The sequence below is a fragment of the Theropithecus gelada genome, chromosome 14 (genome assembly GCF_003255815.1).
Source record: "Theropithecus gelada isolate Dixy chromosome 14, Tgel_1.0, whole genome shotgun sequence".
NCBI classification, from domain to species: Eukaryota; Metazoa; Chordata; class Mammalia; order Primates; family Cercopithecidae; genus Theropithecus; species Theropithecus gelada.
Window position 1 is genome coordinate 99,875,438 of NC_037682.1, and position 23,849 is coordinate 99,899,286.

Consider the following 23,849-nt stretch of genomic DNA (forward strand, 5'->3'; position numbering starts at 1 on the left):
AGAGATGCAACCCAATTTCAGGCGGGTTAGAATGTTAAGAAAGACAATGTATTTTGGAATAGTTCTAATAACAGATCAGAACATAACCTGGTCTTATTATTCACAATGTAAATCTCCTGATGTAATTTTTTTTTTTAACGGATACAGGTAACTTGTCTCTTTTAAAAAGCATTTACCTTTTGCGTCTACCGGGAGACATTAAACTGGCATGTGCTTTCTTTTCCTGAGCACCAGAAATGACGTTTAAAGCTTCTCCAGCTGTATTTCAAGAAAACATAACAGTAAGCCAAAGAAATGGAATAATTTTCTAAACTTGTAATGGGATAAAAAGCTTTAGTGATTATTATTTTATATTAAATTCAATTAACAAGTACTGAGTGCCTACCATGTATGAAGCACGGTAAAAGACATTAAGATCAATAAAATATAGTCTTTATGCCTTAAGGTTTTACAATAAAATCCAAAGTACAGTATAGTCTCAACAAAAAATAATATGGTAGAATGGAAAAAGTCTAAGAAGTATAAACTAAGCATTCTGGATTTGGAAAAGGTGAAAATGGGGGAGATCTTGATGGCAATAAATTTTAGCTGCACAGAAAGATAATTGGTTTGTGAACTGAGACTGCTAACTCCTGAATTCTAATCCCAACTCTGTTATTAACTAGCTTCTTATCGTTTACTATCATGTGTTTTCAAAAGTTTCAAGTATGCAACAAATAAGATATACCACACACTCTCTAAGGATATTCCTAACTCTAAGGTTCAGCCAGGCATATGTAGGATTTCTAACATGTAAAGATAGAGGAGAAGTGGAAAGGCATTCCTCATTCCAGGACGACAGACTGACATCAACAAAGGCAAGGAGGTAGAAAATATAATGTACATTCCATTTAAAATAAAATGCAACAAGGTCCTTTTCTCTTAATGCCAAAAATGGAGAATTAGAGAGCTCAAGGTGGACTTCAGTTAGAGTAGAAATAGGAAGAATCCTAGATTAAAATGCCTTAAAGATTTTATATGCTTATAGCAAATCTAGAAGTCTGTTCCACTTTTAGTCTCTCTCATCTTTTTTTTGGGGGGGGGTCATATTTTTACACTGAGTATAAAGACATTAGTATATTATCTCATTCATACGATTTCATTAACAACAAAATTTAAGAGAACAAAATGTAAACTTACTGGTTACAGTATCTTGTGACTGTGAATGGTTGACCACTACAAAATATGACCTTGATGGATCTGAAATTTGGCCACTTGGTCGAGCAACTTGTGTACCTGTGGAAGAAGTGGTAAACTGTCCTGAAAGGTAAGGTAAAGTGAGCAACTCTGCACTGGCTGGAGCTGTTTGAGATGCAAGCTTTCTCTGCCGTTTGATTTCTGCAATTCCAGTTCTTGTTCGGGCTGAAACATATAAGCATTTAAAAAACAAATTCAATGTCAGGGTAGTTTGGGAATTGTAAGAAGTCAATATGATGCATCCTATTATATAACATGTTACATCAACAGATTGAAGAATGACCCCTAAATATATCAACTAAATTTATGTGACTTTCAGAAGAAACTAAAATGAATACACTCAAGCTTTATAAATCCAAGATTGTATTTGTTCTGCAATAGTTCATATTGATAATACCCCCATGAATTAATAAACCTAAACTCATGAGAATTAAAACATTCTACATGAGTCTATGTGAAATGTAGGGAGTATTTACAAAATATTTTTATGATAAATGAAAATATTAATTAACATAACTGTACATAAAAAACGGTGGTTTGGCCAGGTGCGGTGGCTCACGCCTGTAATCCTAGCACTGTGGGAGGCTGAGGCAGGCAGATCATGAGGTCAGGAGATTGAGACCATCCTGGCTAACATGGCAAAATACAAAAAAATTTACAAAAATAAAAAAAATACAAAAATACAAAAAATAATTATTAAAAATAAACAAAAAATTAGCTGGGTATGGTGGCACACGCTTGTAGTCCCAGCTACTTGGGAAGCTGAGGCAGGAGAATCACTTGAACCCAGGAGGTGGAGGTTGCGGTGAGCTGAGATCGTGTCATGGCACTCCAGCCTGGGCAACACAGCGAGACACCACTTCAAAAAACAAAAACAGAAACAAAAACAAACAAACAACACACCACAAAGAAAAACAGTAGTTTAAGCAAAATATACACTAAGCACATGTGTATAATGAATTAAAATGTTCATCTGACAGTTTAAGTTTGAAGTAATTGTGAACATTGTTTAAAGTTGGATACCAACCTCTCTGACTGCCAGCAAACCTTGGGGAACTTTGCATGCTCCTAACAAAGAAAACAAAGTAGTTATCCATCAAAAAATTTTTGGTGCCGACATCCACTATGATTTAGTTACAGTCAGACCAGAAGTTAGTTATGAGGTAAAAAGCAAAAAATCTCTCTCAGACAAAAAAGACAAACACATTTTTTGGGTAAGCAACTCTGATTTGCTTTAGGAGAAAAATAGTGGCATGTAGACACACTCACAACACATATAATTTTAATTAACAAGTTTCTATCCAACGTAATATGCGTTAGAGTGCCTTGACATTACGTTAAGAATGCAATCTGGGCTGGGTACGGTGGTTCATGCCTGTAATCTCAGCACGCTGGGGGGCTGAGGTGAGAGGATCACTCGAGGCTGAGAGTTCATGACCAGCCTGAGCAACATAGCAAGACTGTCTCTATGAAACGCAATAAAAATTAGCCAGGTGGCATGCACCCGTAGTCCTAGGTACTGGGGAGGCTGAGGTGGGAGAAACTTTTGAGCTGAGGAGTTCAAGGCTATGAGAGCTATGATCACACCACTGCACTCCAGCTTAGGTAACAGAGCGAGACCCTACCTCTTGAAAAAATAAAAAGAATATAATTTAACTTTAGAAACTCTGCATATTACATTTTTAAGTAAGAATATACAAAGTATACATTTTTTATTATCTTTCACAATTACAGAGATGCCTTCCCATAGAGAAATTCTGATTTTCCATGACTCCATATATAAATACTTCGGAATCCCCAAGTTAATGTCAGAGGACATCCAGCTTTTATTAAATTTATGGCTATGAAATTATTTTATTGAACCCCTAAAGAAGATGCAAACAAACATGTAAAAATTCACAGTACAAGTTAATTATTTTAGTATGAATCAGAGTGGCCCATCCCTTTATTCGATAAAGTCACAGACACCGTGCCATTATCATAAAAAATATGTCAAGTAAGTCTCCAACAAGATCCATAAAACTTGAGTCAGGAAAGAGAAATATAAAGATAAGACTACCAAGTAAGATGTGTCCAGAGTTAAGTAGAAAGCATTTGGAGCCATTTTAGCAGTTTAAGCAGAGAAAGAAAATGAAACCCATGCTGAAGTTAGGTGGGGTAGTCACTTATATCTCTGAAAGAAAGGTTAAGAGACTATGGTTTTCATAACAAATTCTATTGTCAAATAGGAGATTTTCATAAAATTGATACCAGAAGATTTCAGAATTAGCATTATTCTTCAAGCTTATTTCAAGTTAAGAAATCAAATGGGCATGGGTTCAATGCATCAATTCTGTGAATATGTAATAAAGAGACAGCTGCCTAAGGGAATTCAGTGGCCTGGGATTAGGTGATTTGTATTCTAACAATATATCTGCCTCTAAATTGCTATGGAAACTTGGAAATGTCATTAAACTACTACATAGCTTAGTTTTCTAAGTATTTTATTAAAAGGATGCTATTTATTTTAAATTATGTCAGTCAGTAGCCTCCACAGTACCAGCAACCTCTAGAGTAATTTCAAAACTGCGTAAGTGTTACATAAGTATACTGTGTAGGTCTCAGGAAGATTTAAACTCAAAGTGTATTTGAATTCCAAAATCATTAGGCACATTCTAATAGCTTATTACCTGATCTGAGAAAGTGTATGGTCCAATTTCTTCCATAAAGATGACATTATTGCTGGGACATTATTTGATGTTTCTAAATCACAGGAGGAAAAAGTTCTTAATAAACCCAGCTGAAGAAATTTCATCATTCATTTTGAACAAAGACACACAAAAAAACCTTGTCTCTCGATTATTGACAGTATGTTGGAAAATGAGAAATAAATCTACTTTGTAAAATAGCTTGCAAAGCTATAATAAGGTTGCTTTCTCTTCTAAAGTCACTGAGTATCAGATACAATATGAGTAGAAATGGACATCTGTAAAATCTCTGAGCATTTTTTGGCCAATAATTTTACACCTTCATTTTATTAAAAAAGGGAGAAACACTTTTTCTGGTCTTTGTTCTATCTGATATCATATGACATATGAAAGTGAATTAAAAAAATTTGTCTTATAATAATTATCATAAAGGTTATGCAAATTCCTTGTAAGTGTGGAAATTTAATCCTCAATTTTCTCATATTTAAAAATGGCTTTAAACAATCTCTCTCACTGGGTTATTCTAAAAAGTAAATGAGAAGCTGGGCATGATGGCTCACGCCTGTAATCCCAGCACTTTGGGAGGCCAAGGTGGGCAGATGATGAGGTCAGGAGTTCGAGACCAGCCTGGCCAACACAGTGAAACCCTGTCTGTCCTAAAATCACAAAAATTAGCTAGGCATGGTGGTGTGCGCCTATAGTCCCAGCTACTCGGGAGACTGAGACAGGAGAATTGCTTGAACCCAGGAGGAGAAGGTTGTGGTGAGCCGAGATCACGCCACTGCACTCCAGCTTGGGCAACAGAGAGATACCCCCGTCTCAAAAAAACAAACAAACAAAAAACACAAAATATTAAATGATGGAAAAAACCATATGAAAGCACATAGCACAATGCTTATACACAGTGACAACGTCAAATAAGTCAAGCTTCTTTTTATGTTATCTTATGCAAATTGTTTAATGCTAATTGTTTTGTTAATATTATAAGCTATTGAAAATAATCAATATTAGAGAATAAGTAGTCAAAACTTTTTCTCTAAAACATCCTTAATTAAGGCAAGTAGAATTTTATATGCTGGTAAGTATAAGCCAGTTTATGACTGGCTTCTATGTTCAGACTTAGACTACATAGAATTAAAATTAAAATGTCAGTTTAAAACTTTTTAACACATAGTGATGTCTGTTTATCAGTATAGATAACACAGAGGTAAGAGTTTTATTTTACATATTTTTAAAAGGTAATTTTTGGGTTATTTTTGCTAATATAAAGATTGTTGCAATTTATGTATCACTCAATATAAACACAAACAAATGACCGGGGGCAGTGGCTCATACCTGTAATCCCAACACTCTGGGAAGCCGAGGTGGTGGATCACCTGAGGTCAGGAGTTTGAGACCAACCTGACCAACATGGAGAAACCCCACCTCTACTAAAAATACAAAATTAGCCGGGCATGGTGGTGCAGGCCTGTAATCTCAGCTACTTGGGAGGCTGATGGAGGAGAATAGCTTGAATCCAGCAGCTGGAGGTTGCAGTGAGCCGAGATCATGCCATTGCACTCCAGCCTGAACAAGAGTGAAACGCCGTCTCAAAAACAAAAAACAAAAACAAACAAACAAAAAACAAAACCCACAAACAAATTAGATGTGTCCCAGAAAAATTTATGTCATCACAACAGAGACAAGTTTTCTCAAGGCTTTTATGAGACACCTTTAAAAATTATTTTTAACTAAATCAAGTAGATAAATATTATACACATCAGCAAAAAAACTCCAAATCAGAACTCTTACCTTTTGTTTTCATAGCTACATACTCATTTAAAATTGTTGTCAAGTTTTTTCCAAATAAGGACTGAAAAGAAAAAGATCAAATATTACCAAAAGTGTATAATACTACCAATAATTTCTCACAAGAAAAGATTCCACCATTCAAGTTAATAAAAGATCTAACTGCAGAGTAGCTGATGAGGAAAGGGTAAAGAAGCAGGTAACCGAAAATGAAAATAGCCACTGACATTAGGGTTTGCATCCAAGCTTCTAAAGAATCTTGCCCGTTTGACTAGGACATTATAGCTACTTGGGTATTACTGCTTCTAGACCCTCTCAGCAGACAGCTACACATACACGTACAAATGCATATACACAAGCATTTGTATTTCTGCATCTATCTGTATATATATTAAAATAACCACAGTGTCATACTAATATCTCAGATTATAACCCAACACCACTGGTTTCATTATTATGCTTATTTTTATCTTCTTTCTCACACAGTGAGGAATTTGGCTCCTACTATCTACAATTTGTTATTTGTTCCGAACTGTTAATTTAGAAGAAATTAGAAGCATTTATTTAATATTCATCCATGTTATTGTGTGAATAGCATGTTGCTTTTTATTGCTGAGTAGTAGTATTGCTTTGTTATGAACACATCAGAGTCTGTCACTTTTTGAAAGACATCTTGGTTGTCATTAGTTTTTAAATTTTTTTTTTTTTTTTAGAGACAGGGTCTTGCTGTGACACACAGGCTAGAGTACAATGGCTGCTCACAGCTCACTATAGCCTCGAACTCCTGGCTTCAAGCCATGTTCCTGCCTCAGCCTTCCAAAGTGCTGGGATTAAAGGTGTGAGCCATCACGCCTGGCCTGTTTTCAGTTTTTTTTTTTTTTTTGAGATGGAGTCTTGCTCTGTTGCTCAGGCTGGAGTGCAATGGCACAGTCTCGGCTCACCACAACCTCCGTCTCCCAGGTTCAAGCGATTCTCCTGCCTCAGCCTCCTGAGTAGCTGGGACTACAGGCACGCACCATCATACCTGGCTAAGTTTTGTATTTTTAGTAGAGATGGGGTTTCACTATGTTGGCCAGGATGGTCTCGAACTCTTGACCTCGCTATCCGCTTGCCTTGGCCTCCCAAAGTGCTGGGATTACAGGTGTGAGCCACCACACTTGGCCTGTTTTCAGTTTTTAGGCACTATTAGCAAACACCAGTGTCTAGGTTTTTGTGTGAACACAAGTTTTTCAACTGATTTGGGTAATGTGAGTGTTGGTTCACATGGGGAATGCGAACTGTTTTCAAAAGCAACTGTATGATAATTTTTAATTCCTACCAGTAACAAACAAGAGTTCCTGCTGCTCTGCATATTTGTGGTCAAGGACTTGCCAGTTTTTAAACCTGTTTTCTTATATTAGCCATTCCAATAGATATTCGTATCTCAGTGGGGTATTAATTTGCATTTTCCTAATGACTAATGATTTGGAAGATCTTTTCATACGCTTATTGCCATTTGTATATTTTCTTTGGTAAAAGTATCTTCAGATCTCTTATCCACTTAAAAAAATTGTTTGGTTTTTGTTGTTAAGTTTTAAGAGTTCTATACATATGTTCTGGGTATAAACCCTTTTTCAGACATGTAAGATACAAATTCGCACCCAACCTTTTTTTTTTTTTTTTTTTTGAGACAGGGTTTTACTCTGTCACCCAGGCTAAATTGCAGCAGTGCAACTGTGGCTCACTGCAGCCTTCACCTCCTGGGCTCAAGCGATCCTCCAGCCTCATCCTCCCAAGCAGCTGGGACTAAGTGCACCACCACACCTGGCTAATTTTTAAAAATTGTTTTCTAGTGATGAAGTCTCACTATGCTGCCCAGGCTGGTATAGAACTCCTGAATTCAAGCAATCCTCTTGCCTGGGCCTCCCAAAGTGCTGGGATTACAGGCATGAGCCATTGTGTCTGGCCCAGCCCATTTCTTTTAACATGCCTCTTGTAGAGCAAGTTTTTAATTTTTTATAAATTGGGCTAAGTTTTGCCTTTATAGCCCATGCTTTTGGTGTCATATAAAAAACTCATTGTCAAATCCAACTTTGCACAATTTTTTTCTTATGTTTTCATTTAGAAGTCTTAGAGTCTTGTGTTTTACATTCTGAACCATTTTATGGTTAATTTTTGCATAAGGTATGAGGTATTTGTAGAGGTTCTTTTTCTACATATGGATGTCTGAGTGTTCCAGCAACATTTGTTGATAAGACCATCCTTTCTGCAATGAATTGCCTTTAAGCCTTTGTCAAAATCAGATGTATGGGTCTCTATATGGACTTTGTATTTGGTTCCACTGATCTACGTGCCTAAACTATCAAAAATGCCCCTTAATCTTGATTATCATATTTTTTAGTAAGTTTTGAAATCTGGTAATGTGAGTCCTCCAAATTGTTCTTTTTCAGAAACTCTTTAGGCTATTCTAGTTTCTTTTCCATTTAACATTTAGAATTCAGCTCCGTGTTACCTATAAAAATGCTTGCAGGCATTTTGACTGTAAAAAATCTATAATTAAATTGGGGGGAATAACACCTTAACAATATTGAGTCTCTCAATCTGTGCACACCGTACAATTCTCCTTTTATTCAGGCCTTAGATTTCAGGCAATTTGGAGCATTTGGATTTCACACATATTTTGTTAGATTATCTCTAAGCATTTTGTTTGTTTGTTGCTATTATAAATGCGTACTTTCAAAAATTTTTCAAATTTCAATTGTTCACTGCAGGCATGCAGAATACAATGGATTTGTGTATACTCTGTATTCTATGACCTTGCTTAACTTTAGTTTTGCGTCATTTTCAGTTTCCTAAGCAGACATTGATGTTATCTGTGATAGTCTTCAAGGAGCCATGTTTAAAATAAAATAGTAAACACCATGTGAAATAATGTAGTTCTGGAAGGTATCCACTACGTGCCAAATGATGGTTTGTTGGTCTAGTGATATTTAACAAAAGAAATGACAATAATAAATCAAAATATCTGTTTTGTATTTGTCTGAAAGGAGCAGCCAGATACAGGTCAGGAAGGGGAAAAAAAAAAGGCTTGGAGACAGCAGCAGCGAAACTAATCATAAACGAGGGTGTCATTTTGAAACTAATTCTCAAAGTTGTAATTCATTTAATAGTTTTGGCATAAATTTGTAAAAAGAACAGCTGGTCGTCTTTGGGTCTTACCAGTCATGCATGAATATAAACCATTAAATTTCTGCCAATTTCAATATTTTTTCTGATAAGCTTATTTTATGACTATGTTTGTAGTCTCTTGTGTTGATGAAGTATTTCCCTTAAGGAATAAATAACTCACCAGTAAGCAGGCTGGAATAAACCCTTCATCTGTACAGTGTTCTGCATATTCTTTTAAATCTGAACTTTCCAAAATAAAAGTCTGGCAGGTAGAAATGAGGTTTTCTTGCTGTAAGTAACCTAAATAAAAAATAAAAGTTTAAGTACTTACATTGAATTCTGTACTTTTGGTTAAAACTGCTATTGAAAATGCTATAGCATGTACTGATATCACAATTTAAACCTTAGGTGGAATGCTCTAGTGTTTGGCAGCCTTGAACAGAAACACCAGGTTGTGCTGCAATACAAAGTATAATTCATAGAAAAGGTGGCCCTTTCACAGGAAACAATTCTAGCTAAATTAGTAAAATAAAGTGTTTAACCAAGTATAATTATTTCACAGTACTTACAGGAGGACCAATAAATTAATGATAAATAACTATGTTCCTCTACTGCATAACTTCCATAATGACCAGGTCAATTGATGGTATAAATTCACTTACCGGGTTATCAGAAAACTATGTTCTCACAACAATGCTGTGTATTTGTATACTTCATTTATTTGCCAAACGATTTATAAAAAGAATGAACAGCCGGGCGCAGTGGCTCACGCCTGTAATCCCAGCACTTTGGGAGGCCGAGACGGGTGGATCACAGGGTCAGGAGATCGAGACCATCCTGGCTAACACGGTGAAACCCCGTCTCTACTAAAAATACAAAAAAAAAAAATTAGCCGGGCGTGTTGACGGGCGCCTGTAGTACCAGCTACACGGGAGGCTGAGGCAGGAGAATGGTGTGAACCTGGGGGGCGGAGCTTGCAGTGAACTGACATCGCGCCTCTGCACTCCAGCCTGGGCAACAGAATGAGATTCCGTTTAAAAAAAAAAAAAAGAATGAACAGAAGACCTACTCTGCATGAAAAGTGAGACAGGAACTCCCTTAATTCTTAATTTATGCCTTTTGGGAATCAAAGCATTACCAATTCCAAGAAGAACCTTAACTTTAACTAATGAAGGAAGGCTAAGGCAGAGTGGGTCAACTGCTTGGCTGAACTAAAGCATGTCCCAATGCACACACAGACCCCCTTGGCAAACCATGGGATATTTATTTGCTCCCAGTAGTTAAGGAAATCATCATCCAATCATAGAATACCAACTCTTCACAGAATATAGACTGCATAAAATTAGTTCAGCAAACTCACTAGACAAACAGCAACATCTAAGACAACAACAAACACGGAAGAAGAAAAATCTAACTCCAAGAGTTGTCGCATTGTATTATTTAAAACATACAATTTTTTCACAAAATATTATGATACACAGAGAAATAAGAAAGTATGGCTCATACAGAGTCAAAAAACCAAAAGTCTGCCCAGAGAAATCCAGACATTAGACTTGAGACTATAAATGAGCTATTTTTAAATAAGTTGGAAAAGCTACAGGAATCCATGTCTAGAAAATTATGAGAATAATCTCTCACCAAATAGAAAATATGAATAAAGAAATAATACAGTTGATAAGAGCAGGAGACAAACTCCCAAGCAGACAGGGGTAGGGTACCCGGTGAAACCTGACAACCTTCAAGCCAAAGACAGCCTGAAGCCTGAAAACTGGACTGCCAGTTCTGTGTAGAGTCCATGACCAGAATGCGAACTTCCTCGATGTCTTTTAGCCAATCAAATGGTGCTTTTTCCAGGTTCACCTATGGAGCAATCAGCCTGCACTCTCCCATTCTGAGCCCATAAAAACCTCAGACTCAGCCACACATGGGGACTACCCGCCTTTGGAATCCCCTCTCACATGGAGATCTACTCATGTCGGGTCCTCTCTCGTGTCGAGAGCTGTTGCCTTGCTCTCTCTCCATTGTCCGCATAATCTCATTCTTCTTACACGCAGGACAAGATCCCAGAACCTGCTGAATGGTGGGTATGAAAGGAACTCTAACACTGTAGCCCTCCAGTCCTCTGCTGGCACTGGGCAGCTACCCGATAGAAAGCAGCAGTGGGGCTGGGCCAGCCCAGGAACCGCAGACTGAAGCAGGGTAGGGGGATGGAACGAGCTGTAACACAAACAAGCTGAAACATGCGTTCCCCTGCCACCTCCGTTTGCCATGCTGTGGGCGGGGGGAGGGAGAGAGAGTTGTAATGGTCCTTGGGAACTCCCTGGGCAACAGCTGGGGCTCTGTGGTTGCTGGTATCTCCAAGTTTTTGGGTCCCGCTATGTCACCCTCATCCAGATGCCAGCTCCCAAGGTAGAAGACAATCATGGCACAACTGGACCAGTTGTGGGCTGAATGCAGAGCTGCAGTGGGCATGGAAACCGGGCCAGAAGCAGTCTGCTGGGTCGAGTGGGCAGAGGGTCCAGCAGTGAGCCTAGAGGTGAGTGAGGCCCAGACAGGTGTGCCACAGGACACGGAGATGCTTCCAGCACAGTGGCAATGAATGAATCCTGTGTCATTTCTGGAGGCTTGTCTGGGATCTGTGGAAGGGTAAGAGTGGACCTCTTACACTTTCATTTCTGAGGCTTCTTGCCTTCACATTTTTTTTCCAAAAATGGATGAAGCACTGGACCTCTGTCAGCCAGTTAAGAGCGAATAGCACAGTTGCAAAGGACAGGCTTGCCGGGGAAGACTTTGTCAAGCCTCTGCCATCACCCTCAGGTACTGGGAATGTTGGCTTTGTTTCAATCCAGTCTGCCTTCACAGAGGTCTAGCCATTGCATAGGGTCAGAATAAGGTCCTCCGGCAACTGAAGGCATCTGGCTGAGGCTACACCTCAGTGTTACCTGAAGGCTCCTGGACTGGCCCCAATCCCCAAGAGCCCGTTCGGGTGTCAGTCAAGACCTCCAGTCTTTCCTATAGCATTTTCTTTCTCTCTTTCCTGGCTCCTATCTCGTCTTCATATACAACATTAAGGGTGTTGTTGCAAACCACAGTGACAATATTACTGAGTGGAATGAGCACTTTGCTTAGTCATCAGCAGTGTAATTCAGAACAACTTGGTTTTTGTCTGTTCTTAGAAGAAGGATGTAATGATTGAGAGTTTTCTTTCCCCTGTTGAAGAAACCCATTTGCATCAGGCAAGAGGCTATTTCCCTCAGGCAACTTCCCTTCCCTGCATTTAAGTTGTTCCCGCCCTCCCCTCCCCCGCCCCAACTGTGTCAGGAGTCAGCATAGTCCTGTGACTACAGGGAGCTTTGCTGTGTAAGGGACTGATTTTTTTTCCCTCTTGGGAGGCAACTATTAGGCCAGTCCTCCCTTCCTTTCTTAGTATGACTGTTAGGGATGTCTCAGGAAAGCCTTTAACCTGATGTTTTTCCCAACCCCTTAGTTATAGCTGAGGTGACTTTTTGTTTATCCATGACTTTTAAATCATGCCTGGAAGCTCAACTCCTCTGCTAGGCAGGGCTATTTTAGCTGGTATGGGACCCACCATCCTTATGGCTCCAGGACAGACTCTTTGTCTCACCTTAGTGCAGACTGATATTAATTAACCCAGAAGTCTGGGCAACTCAAAGGAAAATTGGTGCAGCCATAATTGCCATACTGGTCTGGGTCCACCTTAACGATCCCACCTTCTCTAACCAGAGACAATATCCCCTAAAACCAGAAGTTAGGAAAGGGCTAGAAGCCATCACTGATAACTCAAGGATGCAGGGCTTCCTTAAACCCTGCAACGGCTCTTGTAATACTCTAATATTGGATTTACAAAAACGCAATAAAGGAAGGAGACTGGTCCAAGACCTCTGCCTCATTAATGAGGATGTGGTTCCAATCCATATGGTGGTTCCCAATCCCTATACCCTAACTCAAATACTTGGGAGAACTAAATGGTTCACAGTCCTGAACCTAAAGGACATCTTTTTTCTGCATACCATTACACCCCAACTGCCAGTATTTGTTTGCATTCAAGGATCCATCCAACCAGACTACATAGCTAATCTGGATGGTGTTACCACAGAGATTCTAAGACAGCCCCCAGCTGTTTGGGCAGGTGTTGTCAAAAGATCTGAGTTCCTTTATCCTCAGGTTTACAATATGTAGATGATGATATTCTCCTTTGCGCTCCAATTAAGGAAGTCTCAGGACGAGCGTAAGGCTTGTCTTAATTTTCTGGCTAACAGAGGACATAAGGTCTCAAAATCTAAGGCTCAGCTCTATCAGACTTCAGTGAAGTACCTAGGTCTAGTCTTGTCAGAGGGGACCAGCGAACTACGTGAAGAAAGGATTAAGTCCATCTCCTCTTTTCCTCTCCCCAAAACCCTCAAGTAACTGAGAGGATTCTTGGGGATTACAGGACTATGGATACCCAGGTATGGTGAAATAGTTTGTCCCTTATATCACACAATAAAGGAGACTCAGGTGACTAAGACTCACTCCCTAATTTGGGAACCAGAGGCTAAAAGGACCTTTGGACCAACTGAAACAAGCCTTGCTTGAGGCACCAGCCCTTAGTCTTCCCATAGGGAAGACATTCAATCTTTACGTATCAGAAAGGAAGAGAATGGCCCAGGGAGTTCCAACTCAGGCCCAAGGTCCAGCCCAGAAACCTGTAGGTTACCTAAGCAAAGAGCTTAATCTGGTAGCTAAAGGATGGCCAGCCTGCCTCCGGGCAGTCACAGCACTAACCTTGTCAGTACCAGAGGCCACTAAGGTAACCATGGGGTACAACGTAACCATTTATACCCCACATAATATGGCAGGACTGCTGTCTTCTAAGGGGAGGCTCTGGGTAGAGGACAATCGTCTCCTCAAATATTAAGCAGTGCTATTAGAGAGATCTGCAGCCCAGTTAAGAACCTGTCCCTCCCTAAACCCAGCAACTTTCCTCCCAGAGAAAGCTGGGGAGCTTGAACATGACTGCGAACAGATAGTAGGGGAAACCTATGTGGCCAGAGAGGACCTCGAAGAAACTCCCTTAGAGAACCCAGACTGGATTCTCTTCACAGATGGAAGTTCTTTTGTGGAATAAGGGATCAATAAAGCAGGATATGCAATAGTCACCCTAAATGATATTATTGACAGCATGCCTCTCTCCTCAGACACAAGTGATCAACTAGCTGAGGTAACTGCCCTCACGAGGGTGAATTAAGCAAACGGAAAGCAGTTAACATTTATACTCATTCTGCGTATACTTTCCTAGTCCTCCCTGCCCATGCCACTATCTGGAAAGAAAGGGACTTCCTCACAGCTAATAGGTCTCTCATACCACCAGGAAATTAAGAGATCATTATCCTCAGTTTTCCTTCCATGGGAAGTGGTAATAATACATTGTAAAGGCCACTAAAAGCGAACAGATGAAATAGCTGAGGAACTAAGTTGGCAGACCAAGCAGCTAAATTGGCAGCAAGAGGGCCCCAGATTTCTGATCCACTTGAGGCCCCTCCGATCTGGGAGGGCTCCAAGAGAAATAAAACCTCAATATTCTCCTGCAGAAATAGAATGGGCCACCTCTCAGGGACATACCTTTTGGCCTTCGGGATGGCTAAAATCAGAGGACAGCAAACTTTATATACCAGCTACTGGCCAGGTAGTTCTTAAAAGTTCTTAAAATCCTTCAGCAAGCCCTCCACCTAGGTAAGCATAAAACCTATTGGCCCAAATGTTTTCAGGTAAAAATCTGCTAAAAATGGTCAAACCGGTCACTAATGCTTGTGAGACTTGCCTTAGAAGTATTAGAAATACTTGTTAGTATTAGAAGTAATCCCCTCAAGCAACATCTTCTCCCTTCCGGAACCCAAATAATGGGAGGTTACCCAGGGGAAGACTGGCAGACAGATTTCACCTCATGTGGAAGACAAGAGGCATCCAATACCTCCTAGTGTGGGTAGATATCTTCACTAACTGAGTAGAAGCATTTCCATGTTGGACAGAGAAAGCTTCTGAGGTGATAAAAGTACTAATTAATGATGTAATTCCTTGCTTTAGACTTCCTAAACACCTCCAGAGTAATAATGGCCCTTCCGTCAAGGCAGCTGTCACCCAAGGGGTCTCAAAGGCAGTAGGCATACAATACTATCTTCATTGTGCTTGGAGACCACAATCTTCAGGAAAGGTAGAAAAGACAAATGACATTATCAAAAGGTACCACAGAAAACTGTCTTGAGAGACTCATCTGCCCTGGATTACTCTTCTTCCCATAGCCCTACTACATGTTAGAAACACCCCTACAAAGCTGGGTTTAATTCCCTTCGAAATGATATACAGATGACCTTTTCTCACCAATGATTTCTTGCTAGACCAAGAAACCTCTGATTAGATTACATGTATAATATCTTTGGCCCACTTCCAACAGGAACTGAAACAACTGTCAGAAGCCCAATTCTGGGAACTAGGGCCATCTCTATTCAACCCAGGGGGCACAGTACTGGGTAAAGGCACTTCCTATCCTCTCTCCCTCTCTAGGTCCGCACTGGGAGAGACCTTATACCATACTCCTTTCTACTCCTATGCCAGTAAATGTCACCGGAAAAGATTCTTAGATTCATTATATATATATTCATTATATATACACATGTATATGTATCTTAGATTTATATACGTATATATATACACACACACATATATTCATATAATGAACATATATGTGTGTATATATACGTATATATGTGTGTATATACATACATTAGATTCATTATATATATTCATTATATGAGTAAAGGCCTAGGAAAACTGACGGAATTACCTCTGTTGACCTGGAACAGTACCCGAAGTACCACTGTGAAAAAATCAGAGACCTCAAGCTAAATATGACAAAAGGTTAAGTGTCATTAACCTATCATGGACATCCTCTTTATAGTCTCTCCTATGCTTGCTCTTCTCACCCTAGTTCTGTTCCCTACAAGGCATCTTTGCCAAGGATCCCTTAATCCTGAACTCCCAAGGGATTATATACTCCCCTAAAAAGTTATTTTTCTTCTAAAGTTTAACTGCCCCCATACAAAATTTAATTTCTTTCACCAGGGTGAAACAGCCCTTGCCATAACATTGTTTCAGCATGTTTAGTCTATTTTGCTCCTTATTTCTGTTATTTTGGGACTACATTTCTCTCTTCCGGCTCCTTTTTGTATAATATACTATTTGGTCCATATATATTTAACCTCCTTGTAAAATTTGTTTCTTCTCAATTAGAGATCATCAAACTCCATATGGTCGTGCCAATGGAGCCTCAGACGATGGCTCCCTTTTACTAGGAACTCTTAGATAGGCCTCTGAGAGAGATCGGACTGCCATTTTTGCAAAACGGCACCCCTGTCAACAGAAAGCAGCAATTGTGGTCATTGTCCTTATCCTAATGGCAGTTAGACATATTCTTCAGAGGGAGGATTGATAGCAGCAAGAGACAAATTCCCAGGCAGACAGGGCCAGGTACATGGTGAAACCCAAAACTCAAGTCAAAGACAGCCTGAAACCTGAAAACTGGATGCCAGTTCCAGGCAGAGTCCACAACTAGAATGAGAACTTCCTTGATGCCTAAGGCCAATCCAATTATGCTTTTTCCAGGCCTGACCATAGACCATTCAACATGCACTCCCACATTCTGAGCCCATAAAAATGCCAGACTCAGCCACATGTGGGGGCTACCTACCTCTGGGCCCCCTATCACACAGAGGGTTATCCACTTTGGGTCCCCTCTCATGTTGAGAGCTGTACTGTTGCTCAACAAAAACCGTTTTCCACTTTGCTCAGTCTCTCATGTCTGTGTAACCTCATTCTTCTTGGACGTGGGACAAGACCCTGGAACCTGCCGGTGGGAAAGGGGCTGTAACGTTGTAGCCCTCTCTGCCTTTGCCAGGACTGGACAGCCGCCCCACATGACAGGAAGCAGTGGCAGGGTCAAGCAGGCCCAGGAGCCACAAGCCAGAGCAGGGCAGTGGGACTGAACGAGCTGTAACACAAATGAGCTGAAGCACAGCCCCCTATCATTCGCTGCCTTGTGGATGGCACGAAGGAGACAGAGTTGTAACAGTCCTTTGATCTGAGGAATGGAAACAAATCCAGAATGATGAAAAGTGAACAGAGCCTGAGAAACCTAAGGGACACCATCAAGTGTACCAACATAAGCATAATGGAAATCCTAGAACGATAGAAATGCCAGAAAGAATATTTGAAGAATTTCCAAAAATGTGCAAATTTGAGAAAAAACTTAATCTACACATGAAGGTAGCTCAACAGTCTCCAAGTAGGATAAACTAAGTGATCCATACCTAGACCATAATAAAACTAAAAATATGAAGACAAACAAAATCGTGAAAGCAGCGAGAAACAACTCAACACATAACAAGGGTTTCTAAGACTCACAGCTGATTTCTCATCAGAAACCAGAAGTAGTGAGATGATATTCAAAGACCTGATGTTTACTTTGATTGTTGAAGATAAAAGATAAAAAACTGATAGCAAAAAAAGGTCAACCAAGAATTTTTTTTTCTTTTTGAGACAGGGTCTCTGTTGCCCAGGCTGAAGAGCAGTGGCACCATTATAGCTCACTGTAGCTTTGAATGCTGGGGCTCAAGCGATACCCCCACCTCAGTCTCCCAGGTAGCTGGGATAACAGGAACTCACAACTATGTCTGGCTAAGAGAAAAAATTTTTTAATAGAGATGGTGTCTCACTGTATGTTGCCTAGGTAGGTCTTGAACTCCTAGCCTCAAGCGATCCTCCCAACTTGGCCCCCACAAAGTGCTAGGATTACAGGAGTAAGCCACCACATCCAGCCTCAAGGAAGAATTCTGTATCTAGCAAGACTCCAAATTAAAATTTAAAAATTATATGTTATCAGATAAACAACTAAGAGAATTAGTTGCTAGCAGATTTTCCCTGTAAGAAATACTAAAGGGGGACTCCTTCAGGCTAAAATGAGATGATATTGGAGAGTAACTTGATAACAACATAATATAAAGCAGTATAGGCTAGGTGCAGTGGCTCATGCCTGTAATCCCAGCACTTTGGGAAGTTCAGGCGGGTGGATCACTTGAGGCCAGGAGTTTGAGGCCAACATAGCAAAATCCCATCTCTACTAAAAATACAAAAAAATTAGCCAGGCGTGGTGGGACTCGCCTGTAATCTCAGCTACTTGGGAAGCTGAGGCATGAGAACCTCTTGAACTGGGGAGGCAGAGGCTGCGGTGAGGCGAGATCACGCCACTGCATTCCAGCCTGGGCGACAGGGCGAGACTGTCTCAAAAATACATACATACATAAATAAATAAAAATAAAAGAGTATAAGCATTTGTTGTATGTAAACTTTCTTCCCCATCTCTGCTTAAAAAGATAACTGTACACAACAATATGGGCATACAATGTATGAAGGTGTAATTTATATGACCTTAAAAACATGATCCAACTATATGCTGTTGTTACAGGATCCTTAGGGTGTCACTTTTCCAGTTTGAAACTTCTGCAGCTGGTGGTGCCTTTGCCTGAGTTTTGCTAGGGTCTGCTGGGCTTGTTCCACTCACTTGGCCCAACAGGCTGTGTTCGGCTCATGCTACTGGGCCTAATCCCATGCCTGCTAGGGGTGAGCCAGGCATGAAGCAGTGAGGGGGTGTATGAGTGAGCGTGGGGTCTAGCCACTGAGCATAGCCAGGCATGCTGGATACAGTGGGCGGGCACATCCAGGCAATAGCTCCCTGTGAGGTTGCATCTGGATCAGGCACACCACTGTGGCTTCCACTGTGGGCACTGGGGAACGTAGTGGCACCCTGAAGCTTGGAGACATCAGGAACCCCAGAGCCCCAAAGAGGGTGTCACAGCCCGGGTTTGGGGAGCTCTTAGGTCTGGGCTCCCCAAAGGGCCTCAGCTCTTCTTTCCTTCTCATTGTCTGCAATGTGGTGAGCGAGGGGGCATGTTTCAGCCCTGTTTGTTTTACAGATCTTTCAGTCCCGCCTTTCAGTGGGTCCCACATTATTATCCTGCGTCCAGAAAGAATTAGGTTCACGGTCAACTGGAAGGTGAGCAAGGCAGACAGGAGCTTCACTGAGTAACAGAACAGTCCTCAGGAGACCCACAGTGGTTAGCTCCTTTCCGTAGGCAGGTCGTCCCCATGAGTATCCAGCTCTCAGTGGAGAGGATACCCACAGTGGGAAGCTCCTTTCCGCAGTGCCTTTCTGTATAGGCAGGTCATCCTGACGAGTGTCCAGCTCTCAACAGAGAGGAGACCCACAGTGGCAAGCTCCTTTCTGCAGGCAGGTCATCCTGACGAGTGTCCAGCTCTCAACAGAGAGGAGACCCGCAGTGGGAAGCTCCTTTCTGCAGGCAGGTCATCCTGACAAGTGTCTAACCCTCAGTGGAGAAGAGACCTGCAGTGGGTAGCTCCTTTCTGCAGGCAGGTTGTCCCAATAAGTGACCAGTTCTCAGTGGAGAGGAGACGCATAGTGAGTAGTTCCTTCTCACAGCTGGTAGTCCCAACATCTCTGTGAGTCTGGTTGAGTCGGGGGTTTTTACAGGCCTCATATGGAAGGAAGTATGTGCTGATGGGTCCATGGGCAGCCACGGGTGGGCCCAGAAAAAGCACCATAAATTCTCACTCTGGGCATTGGATCTGCAGTCTGGCCTCCAGGCTTTAGATGTTTCTGGCTTGAAGGTGTAGCTTCACCGGGGACCCACCCCTTTCCACCTAGGTGACCATCTGCCTTCTGCCACCATCAACCTGACATCTAAGGTGCTCACAGTGCTTAGGCTGTTCATGCCAAGGGGCAGGTCCATGCCGAGCTGCCTTCAGCCTCACCCTCGGCCTCCCTCACATGCTCATCAGAGCTGAAAGTACGGAGGGGGACCAAGGCAGCATGAGGCTGGTGTGTTGGTGCTGTCCCTAGTGTGCACACACCCGGCCAGGTCCTGACAGCAGCAGGCTCAGCCTCAACTTTACTCTGAAATCGGAGTGGACACTGGGAGTGGGGAGAGGCCAGGCAGTGGGAGTAGGCACTTCCAAGCCTGCGGGGAAAGGGGGGCTTCCTGGGCCCCCGAGAGTGCAGGGATGCCTGCTCCACAGCTGCAGCTGCACCTGGGAGGGCAGGGCTCCTGCCCATCCAACCTGGAAGGGGACAGGGCACCCATCTGTTTCCAGCTCCCGCTGCCGTGTGGAGCACACAGCCCTGGCCACACCTCCAGCGCTGCAGCCGCGTCTTGGCACCAGCTGCTCCAGACTGATTCAAAGACACAAACAGGGTGAAAGTAAAAGGATAGTAAAGATTACTGGATTATACCATCCAGTAATCAAGTAAGACTTAAAGTTGTTATATTAATACAAGTTGAGTATCCCTTATCTGAAATGCTTGGGACCAGAAGTGTTTCAGATTTTGGAACATTTGCATTATACTTAAGTTGAGCACTGATAATCTGAAAATCTGAAATGCTCCAATGAACATTTCCTTTGAGGGTCATGTTGGTATTCAAACAGTTTTGGTTTTGAAGCATTTTGAATTTTTGAATTAGGGATACTCAACCGGTATCAAAGTAGATATTAAGACAAATATTGTTACTAGAGACAAAGATAACGACAAAAAAGGTCAATCCACAAAAAGATAACAATGGCTGAGGTGGCAGAATCGCTTGAGCCTCGGAGTTCAAGACTATCCTGGGAAACCTAGTGAGAACCCACCTCTATGGTTTTTAAAAATCAGGTGGACTTGGTGGTGTGCACCTGTAGTTCCAGCTGCTCTAGAGGTGGAGGTGGGAGGACAGCTTAAGCCCAGGAGGTCAAGGCTGCAGTGAGCCATGACTGCACCACTGTACTCCAGCCTGGGCAACCGGGTGAGACCCTGTCTTCAAAAAAAAAAAAAGAGAAATAACACTTACAAACACAAATACACCTAACTGAGCCCAAAGTATGAAGCAAACTCATGGACGGGAAGGGAGAAACAGATAATTCAACAATAAAAGTTGAAGGTTTCTATACCACACTTTCAGTAATACATAGAACAACTAGGCAGAAGATTAATAAACAGAAAATTTAAACTGTAAAGCAACTAGACCTACCAGATATCTATAGAACACTCCAGTAAAAAACAACATAATACGTATTTTTCTCAACTGTAAATGGAACATTTTCCAGGGCCAACCATATATTAGGATATGAAATAAGTGTCAATAAATTTATGAGATGCAACTAAAGCAGTGCACACTGGAAAATTTACAGATATAAACACTTGTGTTTAAAAAAGAGATGCCAGGTACGGTGGCTCACGTCTGTAATCCCAGCACTTTGGGAGGCTGAGGCAGGAAGATCACCTGAGATCAGGAGGTTCGAGACCAGCCTGGCCAACATGGTAAACTCCATCTCTACTAACAATATAAAAAATTAACTAGGTGTGGTGGCAGGCGCCTGTAATCCCAGATACTCAGGAGACTGAGGCAGGAGAATTGGGTGATCCTGAGAGGTAGAGGCTGCAGTGAGCTGAGACCGTGCCACTGCACTCCAGCCTGGGTGACAGGGCAAGACTCCATGTCAAAAATAAATAAAATAAATAAATAAAATATAAGCCAAGCATGGTGGCATACACCTATAATCCAAGCTATTTGGCAGGCTGAGGCAGGAGGGTACCATGAGGTGAGGAGTTCAAGAGCCTGTGTCTAAAAAAGTCTCTTTAAATTAGGTAGGTGTGCTGGCATATGCCTATAGTCCCAGTAGTTCAGTTCAAGGTTGTAGTGAACTCTGATCGTGCATTATAGCACGGCGACAGACTGAGATCTTGTCTCAAAACAAACAAACAAAAATTTTAAAATTTAAAATCAATAACCACATTGGGCCAGGCGCGGTGGCTCACGCCTGTAATCCCAGCACTTTGGGAGGCCAAGGCAGGTGGATCACGAGGTCAGGAGATCGAGACCATCCGGGCTAACACGGTGAAACCCTGTTTCTACTAAAAATACAAAAAATTAGCTGGGTGTGGTGGCAGGCGCCTGTAGTGCCAGGTACTCGGGAGGCCGAGGCAGGAGAATGGCATGAACCTGGGAGGCGGAGCTTGCAGTGAGCGGAGATCACGCCACTGTACTCCAGCCTGGGTGACAGAGTGAGACTCCATCTCAAAAAAAAAAAAAAAAATTCAATAACTGCATCATCTACCTTAAGAAACTAGAAAAAGAGCAAAGCAGAAGGAAATAAGCAGAGTATAAATAAATGAAACAAATAAAAATAGAGAAAAATGAATAAAAACAAAAGCTAGTTCTCTGAAAAGGTCAACAATGTTGACAATTCTGTAGCTAGACCAACCAAAAAAAAAAGAGAATACTCAAATTATACTAGATCAGAAAAGTAAGACGGGATATTACTATCAGTATTATAGAAATAAATGGGAATGTAAAGGAATAGTGTAAACAGTAGTTATCTCAACAATTTAGAGAATCTAAAAGAAATGGGTAATTCTTAGAAAGACCCTCATCTAGTTTAGATGTTGCTCCTGCTAAATCTCACCTTGAATTGTAATCCCCAATGTTGGAGGTGGAGCCTGGTGGGAGGTGTTTTGGTCACAGGGGCAGATTCCTCATGCCTTGGTGCTATCCTTGAGATAGTGAGTTCTCACAAGACCTGGTCATTTAAAAGTGTGTGACACCTCTTTCTCTCTTGCTCTCACTCTTGCCATGTGAGAGGCCAGCTTCTCCCTTCACCTTCTGCCATGACTGTTAAGCTTCCCAAGGCCTCCAGAAGGCAAGCAGATGCCAGCACCATGCTTCCTGCAAAACCTAAAGAACTGTGAGCCAATTAAATCTCTTTTCTTTATAAGTTACCCACTCTCAGGTATTTCTTCATAGAAACACAAGAACAGACTAATAGACCCAAACTACGAGGACTCAAGAAACAGAGTATCTGAATAGATCTATAACAAGTACAGAAACGGAATTTGTAATAAAGAAACTTCTCACAAGGAAAAGCCCAGCTGGGATCAAATGCCCTCACTGGTGAATTCTACAAAACACAGAATGAAACACCAATCCTTTACAAACTCTTTTTGAAATAGTAGGAGAGGACTTCTCAACTCATTCTTTTAGACCAATATTACTGATACCAAAACCAGAGAAAGACATCACAAAACTACACGCCGATATTCCTTATGAAAGTGGACACAGGGGCCAGGGTCAGTGGCTCATGCCTATAATCCCAGCACTCTGGGAGGCCGAGGGAGGTGGATGACGAGATCAGGAGATCGAGACTATCCTGGCCAACATGGTGAAAACCCATCTCTACTACAAATACAAAAATTAGCTGGGTCTGGTGGGGTGTGCCTGTAATCCCAACTACTTGGGAGGTTGGGACAGGAGAATTGCTTGAACCAGGGAGTCAGAGGTTGCAGTGAGCTGAGATCACGCCACTGCATTCCAGCTTGGCAACAGAGCAAGACTCTGTCTAAAAAAAAAAACACACACACACAAAGTGAACATAAAAGTCCTCAACAGGGTGGGCACAGTGGCTCTCACCTGTAATCCCAGCACTGTGGGAGGCCAAGGCAGGAGGACTGCTTGAGCTCGGGAGTTCCAGACCAGCCTGGGCACCATGGCAAAACACCATCTCTACAAAAAATACAAAAGTCAGCTGGGCATGGTGGTATGCACCTGTGGTCCCAGCTACTCAGGAGGCTGAAATGGGAGGATCACTTAAGCCTGGGAAGTAAAGGCTGCAGTGAGCCGTGATTGTGCCACTGCACTCCAGAATAGGTGACAGAGTGAGACCCTGTCTCCAGGAAAAAAAAAATCCTTAACAAAACACTAGCAATTCAAATCCAGCAACATATGAAAACAGTGATGCACCATGACCAAGTGGGATTTAATGCAGTAATGCAAGGTTGGTTGAATAAAAATAAATCAGTGTAATATACTATATTCACAGTGTAAAACACAAAAG

General features: G+C 41.6%; 1 protein-coding gene across 2 annotated transcripts in view; it reads right to left on the bottom strand.

Annotated features, from left to right (window-relative positions):
- LOC112607090 (protein NPAT) overlaps positions 1-23,849 on the bottom strand; it is a 62,155-nt gene that overhangs the window by 27,493 nt on the left and 10,813 nt on the right. For both annotated transcript variants that reach the window (XM_025358153.1, XM_025358154.1), the window contains exons 2-7: positions 9,040-9,158; positions 5,715-5,775; positions 3,906-3,978; positions 2,264-2,304; positions 1,180-1,401; positions 177-258 (exon numbers count right to left, since the gene is read on the bottom strand). In XM_025358153.1, the coding sequence (XP_025213938.1) occupies positions 177-258; positions 1,180-1,401; positions 2,264-2,304; positions 3,906-3,978; positions 5,715-5,775; positions 9,040-9,158 (598 nt within the window). The remainder of the gene's footprint in view (positions 1-176; positions 259-1,179; positions 1,402-2,263; positions 2,305-3,905; positions 3,979-5,714; positions 5,776-9,039; positions 9,159-23,849) is intronic.